Source organism: Acyrthosiphon pisum, chromosome A1 (genome assembly GCF_005508785.2).
Source record: "Acyrthosiphon pisum isolate AL4f chromosome A1, pea_aphid_22Mar2018_4r6ur, whole genome shotgun sequence".
Lineage (NCBI taxonomy): Eukaryota > Metazoa > Arthropoda > Insecta > Hemiptera > Aphididae > Acyrthosiphon > Acyrthosiphon pisum.
In genome coordinates this window covers 130,941,448-130,959,582 of record NC_042494.1, presented here as the reverse complement: position 1 = coordinate 130,959,582, position 18,135 = coordinate 130,941,448, and the positions used below count along the sequence as shown (strand labels likewise).

The 18,135-nt window shown below is 28.1% G+C and overlaps 1 protein-coding gene across 3 annotated transcripts; it reads left to right on the top strand.

Annotated features, from left to right (window-relative positions):
* Nucleotides 1–3,125: 3,125 nt before the first annotated feature.
* On the top strand, nucleotides 3,126–17,502 carry LOC100167978 (ubiquitin carboxyl-terminal hydrolase 32). Of its 3 annotated transcripts, none has more exons than XM_029488339.1 (32): nucleotides 3,126–3,234; nucleotides 4,885–5,100; nucleotides 5,182–5,309; nucleotides 5,370–5,475; nucleotides 5,546–5,667; nucleotides 5,731–5,890; nucleotides 6,395–6,634; nucleotides 6,732–6,866; nucleotides 6,932–7,056; nucleotides 7,111–7,284; nucleotides 7,353–7,484; nucleotides 7,558–7,649; nucleotides 7,731–7,962; nucleotides 8,063–8,252; nucleotides 8,330–8,502; nucleotides 8,578–8,734; nucleotides 8,997–9,135; nucleotides 9,198–9,303; nucleotides 9,367–9,540; nucleotides 9,639–9,813; nucleotides 10,101–10,252; nucleotides 10,326–10,533; nucleotides 10,935–10,999; nucleotides 11,073–11,237; nucleotides 13,017–13,207; nucleotides 13,274–13,481; nucleotides 13,544–13,726; nucleotides 13,811–13,977; nucleotides 14,044–14,096; nucleotides 14,838–15,028; nucleotides 16,511–16,603; nucleotides 16,675–17,502. In XM_029488339.1, exons 2-32 carry the CDS (start codon nucleotides 5,043–5,045, stop codon nucleotides 16,843–16,845), a joined length of 4,665 nt encoding a protein of 1,554 aa, XP_029344199.1. In that variant the 5' UTR covers nucleotides 3,126–3,234; nucleotides 4,885–5,042; the 3' UTR covers nucleotides 16,846–17,502. The 3 variants fall into 3 exon arrangements, with proteins under 3 accessions (XP_029344199.1, XP_008188491.1, XP_008188490.1); XM_008190269.3 differs by lacking the exon at nucleotides 3,126–3,234 and adding an exon at nucleotides 4,464–4,723; XM_008190268.3 differs by lacking the exon at nucleotides 3,126–3,234 and adding an exon at nucleotides 4,464–4,770.
* Nucleotides 17,503–18,135: the final 633 nt, after the last annotated feature.

Below are 18,135 nucleotides of genomic sequence, written 5' to 3'. Positions count from 1 at the left end.
TTATAACTTGCAAGCAGTCCCAAACCCTATAAACAATATATTTATTAGGAGGGAAAATGTCAATGGGAGGGGTTCAAACACCCAAAACCCCTCCCTGGCCACTGTCACTGCCCACCAATACATCTCATAATCTATAAAAACTTAAAATAACTTTATAAAAAAAAAAAATAGTTTTTATTTTTAATTAAAAAAAAGTTTATTTAGCGATATTTTATATTACAATAGTTATGATTGAGGTTGGGATTACGATGCACTTTGCATTGTTTTACAAATTTAGTTACGCGATACTCGTTTTATATCTACATTAATTTTTTTGACAATTTTAAATTTTAAGGTCATTTTTTGAATTTAAAGATTTTTGGAGCATTTTGAAGTTTTTTTTAAATTTAAATTTTAAATTTTATTTTAAATGTTGCACTTGATTTTACATTATTTTTATAATAAATATAATATGATCTAAAGTCTAAACCTATAGATAGAGAAAAAAAATTGTTAATTTTCGGATTAAAAAAGTAGTCCAAATGATAAGTTCTGTCTGTAAAACTGTTATACAATCGTTTAAAAGTTTAAAATGTATATTAGAATTTATTTTAGAATTTATATCTTTAATATTAGCGAAGTTTAATATATTTTAGTTTTCCATTATTGTTGACCAAAAATATACATCTCATAATAAATTAATTCTTCCTAAAAATTTCACGGGAGGGAGGAGGGTTGTACTCCGTTAGTACCTATACTGTAGGTGGTACCGCGAAAAAATAACCCCGAAAAAATAACATCGCGAAAAAATAACCCCATAAATCCCGAAACATTTCTCGCAACTCTACATCATACGAATTGAAAAATATAGTGAATTTTTTACTGTTCTATACTGTTTACTTGAAAAAAAAATCATTCTATTTACGAAGTAATGTTCAAAGCTATTTTATCAGTCTGCGAAAAGAACAATCTTTTTCCAGATCCACAAAATATAAAAATAGACTTCGAAAAGGCCGTAATAAATGCAGCAAAAAATGTATTTGGTGAATATTTAATAATAAACGGATGTTTCTATCACCTATGCCAGAGTACTCACAGGAAATTGGCAGAATTAGGATTAAAAAAGAAATACCAAGAAGATTATGATTTTAATGAATTCTGTGGTATGTTAGATGGCTTGGCTTTTTTGCCACTAATAGGTTACAAAAAGGTGATGACTATTTAAAATCAATTATTCCTCTTGGTGCTGCGAGGAGTTATTTCAATATTTTGACGAAACCTACGTGAGTGGAACAATACATCGAATAAATGTACAAAACACTCTAAATTTAAGCGTTCGACTTTTTCCAGCGATGTTTCCTTCGGAAACTTGGAATATTCACCGAACAACACTTGAAAATAACCACCGAACTAATAATGTTTGCGAATCATGGAACAATCGATTTTGCCATTTAGTTGGAGGAAAATACCCATCGATTTGGATGTTAATTACTAAAATAAAAAATGAATTGTCGGCAGACCATGCAAAACTTGCCCTGCAAAACATTGGAGAGTCCAAAACAAAATGTACGAAATCGAAAACCGTTCAAAAAAGATTAAAAACCTTATGCCAACGTTTAAATATTAACCAAATTAATGTGGATACATTTAAAAAAAAATTAATTTTAATTCAAGAAAACGATTATAAAATATACCTATTAATATTATTGAGATTATATTACAAATTTATACTTTATTACCAAATTATTATATTATTGAAATTGAAATTGACAAATTGTATTGTATGCCACATTTATGGTGATCTAATAATATTAATATTAAAAAATGACAATTTATTTTAAATTATTATTATATTATTGAAATTGAAATTGACAAATTGTATTGTATTACACATTTATACTTTAATATTTTTATACTTACAAATCATTTTTATTATAGGGATATTTTTTCGGGGTTATTTTTTCCAGGGTTATTTTTTAGGCAAATCACTGTATAGGTATACCGTATACCAACGCTATACAAATTATTGTGGTAATATTGCAGTCTACAAATTATTGTCAAATAGTATAATACTAATAATACTATTATTAAGTCTATAATATTATAATTCGGAACAGTAGGTGACATTCCGAGTTCAGACGCATTATCCTACACATTGACATTGTATTATAATAAATAATATTATGTAACGTAAAGCAATTAAAACACAATTATTAATTTTATAGATTGTTGAAATTATTACATTTCTCTATATGTCATTGTCAGATTGTCTCTAAGACAGTATGACGGCAATCAACACTCGACCCGTTGGTGGTTGTCCGTTGATACGATAACAGTAACAATATGTAGAATTATTATTTATTACAATATGTAATACATTATAATAATATACAACACTAAAAAAACAAAGTCTAGAATTTATTTCGTTTTGCCCAAATGAAACGAAATAACACTTTTACATCATTCTTAAATGTTCACATATGCCGTCGTCGAATCCACACGATTTTAGACTACAAATAAATAAATATGTTTAGCCTAGGTAATTTAAGGTAGGTTTGCTCATCCAAAAATGAAAAAAATTGATTTTTAAATTGCAATAGTAGTAAGTGAAAAGAGGAAAAAATGTGTTCTCCCAATCCATATTCCATTTATATTATAATTGAAAGTAAAAATTTGCATTGAAACACAAACTGAGAAAATGTTACTAATCATAATTATTTACTAGATTTCACTTTTTAAATGAATTATTAGTATTGTTGATAACGATACGAGTGTACCGTACTGTTATTATTAATTACACATTTTTTGTTAACAAATACTTATACATTTTTTATAGGTACCTACTCGGAACTATTATCTAATATATATCTACATTCTATATATATATATATATATATATATATATATATATTACTTTTGATTGACGTCGAAAACACATCACTACCTATACATATATAAATATATTATCACTGTTTATCTGTAGCTATGAGCCTAACTATTTATTTTAGTTACCCACCTGGCACCTAGTAAATAGTAATCACTATAATCACTAATTAGTAATCACCAAAATTGTAAAAGTGTAAAATGTAAATCTCACCACTCACCAGTCATTTACTCTTACGAATTGTATACTTTTTGTTTAATATTTAGTTAACATTTTATAAAGCTACATTTTTCCATTTGTATACGGTTTGATCAATTCATTTGCTGATAAAGAAACCTAAAGCTATAATATACAGTTTAACAGTTATACAGGTAACATCGTGCTTGGTATCTTACGATTTTCACGGCGGTTTATTTTCTTCTTATATGGACCGTCCATAAGTATATTATTTATAAATACAAAGTATAGCTTATGTAAGGCATCTTACAATTTGCAGGATTTAAAGTTTCGCGGGAAATGTTGAAATAATAAAATGAATAAAGCGCATGTCCCATAATGGCATTCGTAGCATTTACTATTTACGTGAATGATATATCGATATATTATAATATATACATACAGGGCGTTCCAAAAGATGCACGAATTTTGAACGACTGTGTCTCTTTATTGAAAAATGGTACAGAAAAAGTAAATATATATTTCATGAATCTCCTTACGTTCCTACAAATGTTCAATGTGGACAACACGCACAATAATTAGGCATTATCTATCCTAGGGTCGAATTCCTCCACATTGGCACCGTGAAGTATACGCAGCTTTTTAAATCACACAAATAGCCGGATGGTCGTACAGGTAACTTATAGGACAAGCATCTCAATTCCTGTCCCTCAAGATCACCAGACCTCACACAATGTGACTTCTTTCTGTGGGGCTGTGTGAGTGATAAAGACATTTTTGTTCCGCGGATGCCAGCCGCTACTCTGGTAAATCGGTTCTTTTTGAAACGCTCTGTATTAGATATAGGATACCCTATATAGATAGGTAAATACATTTCTGCGACAATGAAATGACAATAAATCTTTATTAATTCGTATCCCATAGATTAAGGTATAAATCACAGTAATATTATTATATATTTATATTATGCTCGAAGACGTAATATAAGTAATATAATAACTAATAACTATAATAATTAATAACTATCTAATCGCAAAATATAATACGAAAACTGCAGTGGCTCGCGGTTGTTGTAACTTGTAAGTAGGTACTAATAACTAATAAATGAAAAATGAAAACAATTTTGTATTATTGCGCACAAGCCACAAAATATGGACCGGACAGAGTGGACTGACGAATGACGATTATATAATACTAATTACTAATATCGTTTTTAAGTGTTTTAACGCATGAGATTATTATAATATTACCAATTACCGTCCTCACCGAACGGCGGACCGATTGATTCATCGTTTCCTCCACGAATATTTATTTCCCGCTCCACACCGCCGGCAACACATGACGTGGGTTTATTATCTCGCGAGCATGTCTCTCTTATTATTATTTGGCCATGAAATGTTGTTATCTATTATAATAACATAACATGTAGTATGTACTACACCAATAAGTGAGCTTTTCGCCCTCGTCGTTTATTTAGTCAATAGTCATTATTAATTTTTCGATCTGTCCGTCTGAGGGCCCGCGAACTCGTCCCAACCTCGTTTGTTACATCACGATTACGACAACAACAATAACAACAACAACAACAACAATAACGTCAACAAATTATAGTCGTTGTTCGGAAAACAGATTTTTTTTCCTGAACACGACGATGTAATTACGCGATTTTCTACGTCATAATACGTTCGTATTAATTGTAAACCGATTCCAAATAATAACACATAATATCAGTTAGTCGAATTAAAAAAATAAAATAATAAAATAAACTACTCGTTGGTTTTTTTTTATCACCTAGAAGAGTAATGGCGGATAATAATTTATGTCGTTTTGTTTTTTGTTATCAGTTCTGTTCATTGCAAAATTGCGATTTTCGCATTCGAACAATGTGGTGACTGTTGAGCTGCTGTTTGAAAGGACAATAAAATAAATCGACGCAAAATGCACTCTCCAGGAGATCAGCTTGTGTCACGCAACTACTAGTTCGGGCAATAAACCTAACAACATGGGAGCTAAAGATTCGAAACCGAGCTGCATAACTTATGAGGATGCAATTAAAAGAAGTACTGGCATACTATAATTAACTATCAATATTTTATTGTAGTATTATCATGTTAATTTGAAAATTTGTTCGTGTATTTCAGTTAGTGATTCAGAATTGAAGAGACTGAGAGAAGCATTTAAAAGACTGTCACCAGTAAATGGAGCAATTACTAAGCATTCATTTATTAGAGAAGTACTTGGTGATGGGGTTCCACTATCAATTGCAGAAGTATGTTTTAATATCACAGTTATTGATATTCTGTACCTATTATAATGGAATATTTTATAGTATATATATTCAGCTTGTGGTGGTACTATAAAAGGCATTATTTTCAAAGATCTAGTTTGTGGATTGGTACTTTTGACTCTGGGTACCAATGAAGAAAAATACAAATGTAAGTAATTAATGTAAGAAATCAAAATATTTTGTTTTGTTTATTTATGTCTATTTTATACGTTTTTCAGTTTTATTTAATTTATATTCCAACGAAAGTGAAAATGTTATTTTACGAGATGAATTTCAAAGACTTATTCAAGGGTCTGAGTGTATTTTTGTACCAGAACATGTCCAATTCTTATTTTCAGAAGTAAGTTATATTTTTTTTCACATGTCAAAATATTTGTTTAATTTGCAATGATAAAACTTTCAGCAAGAACGTGTCAATTATGATGAATTTAGATCCTGGTTAACAAGACATCCTGATGCCACATCATTGAGTCGATGGTTACTGTCAAAACCATGTTCAGTATCTCTTAGTAATGAATTAGAAATGCCAACATTCTATCAAACCCTTGCTGGTGTAACTCATCGTAAGTGTCTAATGTATTTTAGTTAAAAATAACAGAAAGAAGTTAATAATAAGCACATTTTTAATCATAACTCATAAATATTTTAAGCAAAAGATATTTTATAAACAAAGTTTAAGCCAGCATTAGAATTTTGTTAGTTAACATGGCTTGCATTGTCATTAAAATTATGAGAAATACTCTAAAAATGTATGTCCTTAAATTTAATGTTCAATATAATGAGTTCCATCAAGCAAGTATTTTTAATTAATTCTTTATTTTTAAATATTGCTACAATTTTAATGAAATGTACATATGTAATTATAAATTTGTTGATTGTTACTTTTTAAGGATGTCAAATTCTAGAATCAAGAAAAAATAATCATTTTTGCTTACTTCCTTTTGTGTAAAACGCAGAACATTTTTTTTTTTTATATTGAACTGACGGCAAGGGAGGATTTGTTTAATTATACCTAATCCGATTATATATTTAACCTGACTTTATAAGGCATTACTTATTTTTTTTAGTGGAAGAAACAGATATCATTGAATTAGAAAAATGTTACTGGTCGGTAAAAGGTGAATCTTCTTCAGGCAAATTAGATTTAAAAACTTTGATACCTTTGATAAGTCCTCCAATGCCATTGAATGTTTGCTCCGGTTTGTTTGCTGCTTTTGATGAGAACATGGATGGTCATATAGATTTTAAAGAAATGGCATGTGGTATATCAGCTGCTTGTAGAGGACCTTTAACTGAACGACAAAAATGTATGTTATAATTGTATTTTTAAAAATAAAAATATTGTTAATTTAAATACTATTTGCCTGTCTAAATTTTTTTAACATTTTTTTTTTTTTCTATCAGTTTGTTTTAAAGTATTTGATAATGATCAGGACGGATATTTATCAAGAGATGAAATTTCTAAAATGGTTGATGTTATGCTTTTCATATGTGAAGATAATATAGCAACTCAGAATAAAGCAGCTACTGATGAATCAGGTATTATTCATAATTAATTTGTTTGCTTATGTTATTAAAATGTCTTTTATTTTGTTAATTTTCAGTAAAAGAAATTATTGTATCTGATTTAATCAAACGTTCTACTGACAAAGGTCTGGCAATTGGAGAATATTTGATGTGGACTGTTCACAATTCATTACCCATGGATTTTTTAAATTTAATTTTTCAAGTAAATTCATTCTATCTAAATTAGTAGCTTAATATTTATAGCAAAATGTTATAGGTTTGCCATATTGTGTTTGGTTTGAGACCTATATCAAGGGTTGAGGAAGGAGAGATTGTAAAAGGCTGGTTAGAACGTGAAGAACGCAGAGGCTTAGCTGTTGGTCAGCTATGGTATTTAATTTCAATAGATTGGTGGCGAAATTGGAATGATTATGTTTCAAATACTTATAAGGTAAAGCTGATGAAGAAAATTTGTCATATCCTTAATTCATGTGTCTAATATTAAATTATTGATTTTAGAATGGTGGGGAAATGTCTAGTTATTGTTCTTTTGAAAGTACTAGTTCTTTTTCGAAAACATCAAGCTTAAAACTTACATCGAAAAAATCACAATCATCTCTTGAAAACAGTATTGCTCTTGATATATCGTCGGTATGCTTAATATTTTAAAATTAAGTAAGGTAATCAAAATTCATATTGTCAATTGATTTTTATTTCTTTCTAGGTGGTTGTGACTGGAATAACCACTCTGGATCCTAGTACTGGTGGCCATCGAAGAGTTGGTTCAATTACTTCTTATTCGTCATTGCAAGAATCGTTAGTATTTAATCTTGTAAAAACAATTTAGTATTTACAATTTTAGTTTATTTTTTAAATGATTATTATAATTTATTTTAGTCCAACTCAATCCCCAATCATGAGTAGAAAAGTTAGTCTTAGCAAACCGGGTCCAATAAACAATTCAGGTCTCGTGTCTGTGCCAACCACAAAAGTAACATCATTGACAGGCGAAGGAGGTCAACTAAAACGAAATATGCTGCTACGTGGTAGAGATTTTCAGTTGGTTCCAAACTCTTTATGGAAAGCACTTGTACAGTGGTATAGAGGTTCACCTGCACTTCCCAGACAGGTAAATAACTTTTAATAGAAAAATCATGTTACAAAAGATAACTTAAAATAATAAAATTGTTATACCTATATTATTATTAATATATTTATTGATTTTGTAGGTAATTCAATCTAATCGAGGTTCAGGAGAAACTGAGTTGGAACTCTACCCATTAAATTTAAGGCTATTAAAACATCATAATGGTACCTTGAGCAATGGGTCAGGTCCTAATTCTAATGTGGCTAGAGCACCTACGCCTAATACGGGATCATGGTCAGGATTAGTGGGAGGTTATGGTGCAGCAGCATTAAGTAATTTATAACATAGTAACATTTCTCTTAATTATAATTTATATCAATAATAATTTTAAATACTTTATTTAATAAAGGTTCTACTGGTTACAATTACGTATCAAATTTAGTGAATTCTATGCCTCGACGATACCTTGCATACACTGCATCTTTCAGCAAGCTATCAACTGTTAAACATGTGTATGATTTTCTTTGTATTAGACTGAAATTAAAAGCAGAAGATATGAGGCTATGGCATTTTCATGATGAGGTTTGTATATTTGAATAGTGAAATGACTGGTTTATATTAATATATATATATATATTATATGTTTTGTCCATGTAGAATAATATGGTATTAATTGAAGATGAAGATCAAACTTTAGAAGAACTAGGTGTATGTGATGAAGATCAAATAATTATAGAAATAAGAAACAAAGATTTGACATGGCCCGAAGAAATTGGTTCTCTCTCTATTAACTCTGGTGATAAATGTAAACAATGTAAGTAATTACTCCCATTTCACTCGAATGCAAGCGTTTAAGTTTACATTGTTTAAGTTCATATGCACCATTACAACGAGAGAAACTTGCCATCTTCGGGATGGCAGGTATGCATTTAAACATTGTTAACAGAAACGCACATTGTATGATACAATATTTTTTTTAAATATGTGTTATTATCAGTTTCCATTAGTATAATCCACCAAATAACAATACAGTAATGTTTAAATTAATTTTATGTAATTTAAAATATTTTTCATAGTACCTGCTGAAAAAGGAGCTACAGGTCTAAACAATTTAGGTAATACTTGTTTTATGAATGCTGCGTTACAGTGTGTAAGCAATACTAGACTTCTTACACAATATTTCATCAATGATATGCATCTGTATGAACTAAACCGGTATGTATTCTTTATTTCTTAAATTAAATTAAATTGATTTATCATTACAGTTAATTTTCTAGGAGTAACCCATTAGGAATGAAAGGATGTATAGCAAAACGCTATGGTGATCTAATTCATGAAATTTGGAGAGGAACCGCTAAAACTATAGCACCTCTTAAATTAAGAGTAAATTAATTTTATTATTATTTTGTAAATACAATATTAATGGGTTAATGTTTTTATTTAAAGTGGACAATTGGAAAGTATGCACCACGTTTTAATGGTTTTCAACAACATGATTCTCAAGAACTACTTGCCTTCTTATTAGATGGTTTACATGAAGATCTGAATCGAGTACATGGAAAGCCTTATTCTGAATTAACAGATAGTGAAGGTAGACCCGATGTCACGGTTGCAGAAGAGGTTTGTCTCTTATTAGTATTATTTGGTTTTTTTTTTATTTAATATATCTGAAAAATAAAAATAAAGCTTATTATTCAATTGTTCTTTATTTTTAATAGGCATGGGAAAATCATATTGTGAGAAATAAATCAATTGTGGTTGATTTATTTCACGGTCAATTAAAATCAAAGGTTACTTGTAAAAAATGTGGCCATGAGTCTGTTCGATTTGATCCGTTTAATTATTTATCATTGCCTTTACCAATGGAATCATATGTGTGTCTTCAAGTTATTGGTAATTTATTTTATTACCTATATTGTTTAATTTGGTTCAAAAAAAGTTTATATTTTATACATTTTTTTATAAAATATATTTATTTTAACTTAAGAAATATCAATAAATTTTACCAATTTGTTGAAGGTATTAGAAAAAAAATTACATCATGTTATGCATATTTTCTAATAGTTTAAAATAAGTATTTTAAGTTAAGAACTAAATTAAGTCAAACAAAGAACTAATCTATCGTAACTTAACATATTTAATTTAGAAAATTAATATTTATATTGTTATACAATTATTAGTGATAAAATTGGATGGAACCGTTCCTGTTAAATATGGACTACGGATGAATGCTGACGACAAACATTCTGTTGTTAAATCAAAACTTTCTTCATTAAGTGGTATCTCTGCTAATAATTTAAAACTTGCAGAAATAATCGGAGCACAAATTAAAGTTAGTTATTACAATTTATATAACATATAAATTATGTGTAACATTCCGATATAAATTTAATATGTATTGTTAGAATATTATTGTTGATGAACAAAAAGTGAAACCTGGAAGCTTATTGTATGCATACGAGCTACCTCCACCTACATCGGTTGGTCCTGGTTCAGAAGTGTCTGGTGATGAGGAACGTTCATCAATTTGTTCGATTAAATCTGGTACTCAAAGAGAAGCTGCCCAAACATTTACCACTATACAACGAACTGTTAGACCAGGAAATACTTTAGGTAACATTTTTAATGCAAATTGTAAATACTGTATATTATTTAATTAAAAACTTACTGGCTTTTTCCTAGTATATTAATTTATGCGTTCATAGGCAATAGAACATCAACTTTAAAATTATGAATACTAAGGATTACGCCAGTAATTGAATTAAAAAAAAAAAATTTAAGTGCCTACTTTTTTTATATAATTTAAAATTGTACATGCATATTTAAAATTGGCTTAACTAAAAACCTATTACTTTCATGAGTTTCATCATTTTTATTCCTTGTTTTCATTGAGGTATAGAAAAATAGTATGACGATAATGAAAATGTTTTTTTTTTTTATTGTGACTACCACCCTTTATTTAATAATTCAATCATTGACTACTACGGATATTTTAATTTTATTATTTTCTTTAGTGCAATCAAATGGCAATCGTACCAGTAGTTTGAATGAAGACATATCAACAACTGATAATACTGATGTAATTTTGTTTGTTAAATTTATTTTATTTTATGTTTAAATTTTAGTACTTATGTAGTATTTATTATTTTTAGAGTATTGGTGGATCTCAAATGGACACAGATATTAATTTAGAAGAACCTATTCATACCACAATGGCAGACAGTGGGAATTGCAGTGCTAGCAGTTTTAGTTTGACTGATAGTGGTGATATAATCCATCAAACTCCAAATTATGTTGTAGCATTGCATCGGAAAATGGTAATTATACTAGTTTAATAATTATTACTGTTAATATTTTATTTTTAACTTAATTTCACACTTCATTGAAATCCTAAAATAACTATTTACAAAATAAATAACAATTTAAGAAAAATGGAATTTTTTTCTCGTTTTGCATAAATTTTTACAAGAGATAGGTATGTTTAAAAAAAAATAATTTATCTTGAAAAATATAAATTAAATAATAAACTTAATTTGGTATGATTAAAATAGGTACAAGTCGAGCTAGGGTTGAATGTTCTTTCGCTATACCTCAAATATATTTTGAATGGTATACCGGCTCTAAAACTGTAATACCGGTATCTGATTTGAATATCTTCAATCCTAAGTTGAGTCAATAGGATGTAGAGGTTGGTCACAATTGAATCTGATGTCTTAATAAATCTTATAATAGTGGCTTGTGATGAAAACAGATAAGGGTTTTCAGAAGTTAAATAAATTGTAAAGATACTGTGATGAGGTAGATAGCAGTGTAGTACTTTCATTATTATTTAGTATTTATTCTATGGGTATATGTTACAATAAGTTTTGTTATATTGGAATATCGTGTTATTTACTGTTATTCCCTCAATTATTGATATTTTATAATGAATCACGTAAATAACCATATAAAATGGGAAATGTTGATAGTAATAAGAAGATTAATTGGATATGGGATTTATAAATTATGATTATGTAATTAAAATATATTAATATATTAAATATATGTCTGTAACTAAAAGAATGAGGTTCAGGTAAACCATCATCAGTTTAAATGCGCAGAAATTAGTTGTTATCTCGTGGTCCAGAATTTAGTTATTCTACATGCAGGGATGGGCAAAATACTTAAAAATCAGTATTGCAATATTAGATACTTGTCTGTAGAGTATTGTACCTACTTATATTACTATTATACTAATACTATATAGTATTATTTATTACTATAAAGGTACTAGGTATTGGATTATGGTCATTTTGGTATGTTGTGTTTTAGTACTAATGTATAATAATAACAATCAAGGATATTAATTTACTTTATTTTGTATATACCAGCTATAGCTCTGTCATTGAATATTATGTTCTATGGCTTTATAGTAGAGTGGCTATACAACCATTATATACCTATCCTGAGTGTAATACTAGTCGTTAACTTATTAATGTTTCAAAGTATCTATTGAGTAACTCTTAATAGACATTTTTTATGAAATACTCGTTACATTGATTAAAAATGTATTGCAATACAAAATACTCGATACTACTTATAACTGTATTGGGGTACAAGATACTGCCTAACCCTGTATACGGGCCCTCATTGTAGGAGCATTGCCATTACAAGACTGGTTGGAACAATAAACACTATCCCTGCCAGAAGGCTGACAAGTTGTATAACATTAAATGTCATGGAAGTAAATCTTGTAAAAACAAATAAGTTGTGATATATGTAATATAACAATATATTGTTTTAAATTAAAAAAAAAAAACTTACATTTTATTTAAATTAGTATTATTTGGGATTCAACTTTAAATTGATAATTTCCCATGTATTTTGTGAATAACATTAATGAATGGTAAATATTATTTTCCATTTAACATAATTATCGTAACATGTAAGTTATTGAAAACACCAATTCCACTTGACACGCTTTTATTTATGGCTAGGTTAGATATATTTAATATAAAATGTTAAATAACTGTATGTTTTGTATAAGATAACCATTCCGTAAATAATTATATAATTATTAGTTAAACTATCATTTAATAATACTACAATGTTTTTAGATCAGACAAGATGTGTATTTTATATCTGCTCATAAAAGTAAACCTAGTATTTTTGGTTTACCAATAATATTACCATGTAATGAATCTACTACAAATCAAGATCTTTATCAAGCTGTTTGGCTACAAGTAGCTAGACTAGTATCACCTTTGCCACCATCGGAATCTACAGTACCCAACCATGCTATGGACTGGTATAAAACTATAATAACCATATAATATAATATGCACTATTAATGGTTTATTTTTCATTATTTTAGTGATGACAGTCTTGGCTATGAATTTCCTTTTGTTCTGAAAGCTGTTAATAGAGAAGGAACACTTTGTGCATGGTGCCCTTGGTATCGATTCTGTCGAGGATGTACAATTTTATGTTGTGATACTGATTTTAATTTTGCTGCAAACCATATTGCTATAGACTGGGACCCAACAGCACTACATTTACGGTATCAAACCTCTCAAGAGTCTGTAAGTATTTGAGTTAATTTATTTTAGAATGAAATCCATTGACTAAAAACAATCATTTATAGGAACATGAATGTATTGGTGAGTCTCAGTGTTCACACACAGAACCAATAAGTCTTGAATCATGCCTTGCAGCATTCACCAAAGAAGAACAACTGAGTGAAGCTGAAAAGTATTATTGTTCTACATGCCAAGACCACCAATTAGCATCTAAAAAATTACAAATTTGGAGATTACCTCCAATTTTAGTGAGTTATTATAAATTATTTAAGTTTGTTAATATATAATATAATATATATTATAACATAATATAAATATTTCTTTTTTCTTAGATTGTTCATCTGAAACGTTTCCAATACCTTAATGGAAAATGGGTAAAATCACATAAAGTGGTAAAATTCCCTTATAAAGATTTTGATCCAACGGATTATTTGGCTTCTGTTCCAAAACATACTGTTTTAAGGAACAAAGAGCTACAAGACACAACTAAAAATCTAAAGTATAAATAAAATAAAACTATTTTTTGATCTACTTACTTAACAGATTATTTTATATTTTTTTATAGAGAGCAATATCCATCAAACAAAGAAGATTTACAATCTGCGTTATTAAATACAGGTTAGATATTATGTTCTTATAAAATAAAAGACGATTAAATAAAGTATAGTCTGTTTATTATTGCGATTGAATAATGAATATAACATTTTATTTTTATTTATTAACATTTTATGGGACAAGCCCTTTAATAAAGAAGATATAATAATAATCTAGACACCCAATAACAGAAAGAAAAAAAAATAATATATACAATATCAGTTTTGGTTTAAACTAGGTGGTATAGTACACACATTTTGAAAGGTATAATCATAATGGTTTTACTTGAAAATAAAGACAAAGGTTTCATTCTGATACAATTACGAGACATAAAAAAAATCAACATCATTACAAATTTATTATTTAAGCTATCATTGCATATAGTAAGTGCTCTCGGGAAAAAAGAATCTGTACACATTTTTTTTTTTTAAAAGGCACAAAAAAATAAATTTGAGCTTCTAATTTAATAGTTACAATACCAATCTTATTTAACAATTCGGGGCAATCAATATTGTTATTTAGGAGATCATAAATAAATAATATGTCAGATATCTTACGTCTAACCTTGCATGACTGAATATAAATAGAGTGTTCTACTAATGACATTTTAGTGATCTATCTTCATTAAAAAATTGAATTTTTCTTTTTGCAAAAAATGTAAAGGTTGTATTCCCAATATTATGCAGAATTTTTTAACAAGAAACCATTTAAAAATCTATGACAATATTTTCATTCTAAATAAATTTATGATTTTAATATATTTAGATGATGATGGTCCATTCACAAATCTCAATAGTCGCCTAAACGAACTGGAAGGTTCGCAACGTAAAAGGTTAGAGTCCACGTCTCTCTTACGTACACCAATAGATGATAAAGCTCTACAAGATTTTCATCAACATAAACTAGTTGGGGAATTTAACCCATTAGATTTGAAGTACAACTTATATGCTGTTGTGGTATGTTATTCAAAAAATAATTATTTTGTCGTGTTATTTTTTATTTTTATTTTTTTTTTTTATTTGATGACATTTAACATTTTATGAGATATACAATTTATAATAGTAATGGAGTGAATAATAATTAAGGCCCCTATTACAATATTCGATCTCCGGTTAAACTACGGATTTTGGCCCATAAAATCAGTGGGTTGAGTGTAATCGAAGTGTAATTGACTATTATAATTCGGGCCCTTAGGTAGCCAAAATATTTAAATAATTTATATTACGGGCAAAGCAATTTGAGTGTAATTGTGCCCCTAAAATCAGTGAGCATGGTTAGGTCACTTGGCATTTTATTTCAAAGCTTTCCAAAATAGTGATCATGACTACCCATACAATTTTCTGGTAAACTCAATTCTATTATTTTGACTATACTCTGTTCCATCTAAGAGTGAACCACTTGGCTGATCAAAACAAGTTTTTTTCGCGCATTCCCACCACAATCCGGACATCGATGAGAGTTTGAACACAGGGGCCCGACGACTTACGATAACTGTCCGCCAATCACAGAACGCATAGCAATTGCATGAGGGGGTCAGGCACTGTTCGACGACTCAGTCTGCTTGCGCGAAAGCGGTTCACTTATAGATGGAACAGAGTATTCCACACTGTGTAATACAGTAAACACCGCTTATAAGACTCACAGATATAAAGCTCAGTCGCTAATTAAACTCAAAATCGCCTAGAATCGTCCGGATTGTAAATACATTAAAAAAATTTGGTTATAATAAAAGATTCAAATTTTAAAAAAATTTTAGAAAATAAACTTTTGTGTTGGTTATTAGTTATTGCTTATTTCTAATTTATAATCATACCTTATAGCATATATATAATAAATGTACAACAAATGTATTGTATTTATTTTATAATATGTATAAGTAACAAAATAAAGTTAATAGGTAATTAATTAAAATGTTCGTTTGTTTTATACCACTTTGCCTATAAAATTCAATCGGTTACAAAATAATATAAATAGTTCTGCCTAATAAAACTTAATGTATAAACTATGTGCCAACAAACCAATTATCTGCAACACCCATACATATTTACTCATTTTACAGAATTGCATTCAACATTTCCTAAATTAAATTTGAATTCATGACCCACATATTCATCCTTTCATTAAAATATTATGGTCATACTCTACAAAAAGTCATACATTTTTCTTTTCATGGTAAATCCCAGATTTTCAGGTGAAAATGCACGAAACAAGGAATTGGTTAATCTCTTTTAAATGTATAACACTTACATTTTGTTGGGCAAATCTACTTATATAATTTTTTCTTGTGGATTATAATTTTGTCTTAAAATACTTTAACGCAATAGTATTTGCAACCAGTGGTAGTCGCAATAAAAGTTAACCGGAAAAAGTATAAATTCCATTATTTACTTTAGTTTTAATATTACATACGTTTTATAAAATGTTCTGTTTTTAAACAGTGTCACTCTGGAATTCTGGGAGGAGGTCATTACGTATCGTATGCTTGCAATCCCAATGGAAAATGGTACTGTTATAATGACAGTAGTTGTAAGGTAAAATTTTCAATTTTAGTTTAAATGAATGAAATTAATTTAATTTAAATAAAATATTTTTAACATCTTAGGAAGTCACTGGTGAAATAGATACTAGTGGAGCTTACATGTTGTTTTACGAACGTGAAGGTCTTTGTCATAACCAGTATATGCCCAATGTGTTTGGCCGTGTCCCTGTTGATGTTAAGGACCTTGATCAAGATTTTGATTCTGACTTGAAAAAAGTTTGTACTATGATGTGATCTTTGAGCTTATATATATTTTATAAATCAATGAAAAAGATTTATTGCAATATTTTTACATGAGCTTTGTTTGTTACTTTTATTATTATTTTGTAAAAAAGTGATGAAATGCCATATTAATGATTAAGTAATGTTGCATTAATTGCTGGTTACTTATGCCATTAAAAAAGTTACCAATCTTAATCACAGTCTGCACATTTTTATTTGTATTTTGCTGATAATGCATTCCATATTATTAAACTACTGCAATAGTACTTTTTACTATATTTAGAAAAATAAATATTGATAAATAAGATCAAAAATATTGGAACAATTCATTTATAATTATGTTTATTATTATTTTATTATTATACTGTTGCTTGTAACTTTGTTTATTTACATTGTTTTCTAGTCTGTTAGAGCTCCCATACATTTTTTTTTTTAATATATGATATTATTATTATTATTATTATTATTATTATTTGTTATATTATTTATGTTATGTTTCTGAAATAATTAAATTCTATATTTTTATTTGTTTAGCAATTATTCTACCTACAAACTTTGTCGTTATATACTACAGATTTCTTATTGTAACTACTTACAATATTTTTATAAGTAGTTGTTTTTAAATCTATGATGAAACCTATGTATTAAAATATTATTATTGATATAAAATTATGCATTATTAATTGTAATGAAAATATTCTTGTTTGTCATACGTAATGTAAAATTATATAAATATATAATATAACTAATTATTTTTATTAGATAAACAGTTTATGCAGTTAAAAATATATTATATTTTACAGAAATTTTGTTTGATTATAAATACAGAAACAAATATTGAAAATAACCTGTGAAATATATAATCAAAAAAAAAAAATTTAAACTTAGATATTTAAAAATGTCTAAGTCTTATATAATAATATATATAAGTGGTGGGAAGTTTATCTGCTTTTCCAGCATAGACTTATATACTATAAGTTTGTTTATAGGTCTATAGTTGAGAATTACGAGTGTACTTATAGTCATTGAGAAGTTCAATGTAAATTTGTAATGGATATGTTAAATTAAAATTCTACCGTTTTGAAATGATTTAGAATTGTCACTAACGTTTTATTCTATCTACATTACATTTAACAGCTGTTATTGGACTCAAACCCAGCAACAACTATTTGGTCAATTGGTATTATATCGTAATCGAGTTCATTTCATTAAGATCGTATTTTGTTTGCTCAAGAAAGAATTTTATGGTCATTATGAGGACATTAGTGCGGGTAAAATGCATTTTTTGCTATTTTTAAAAGC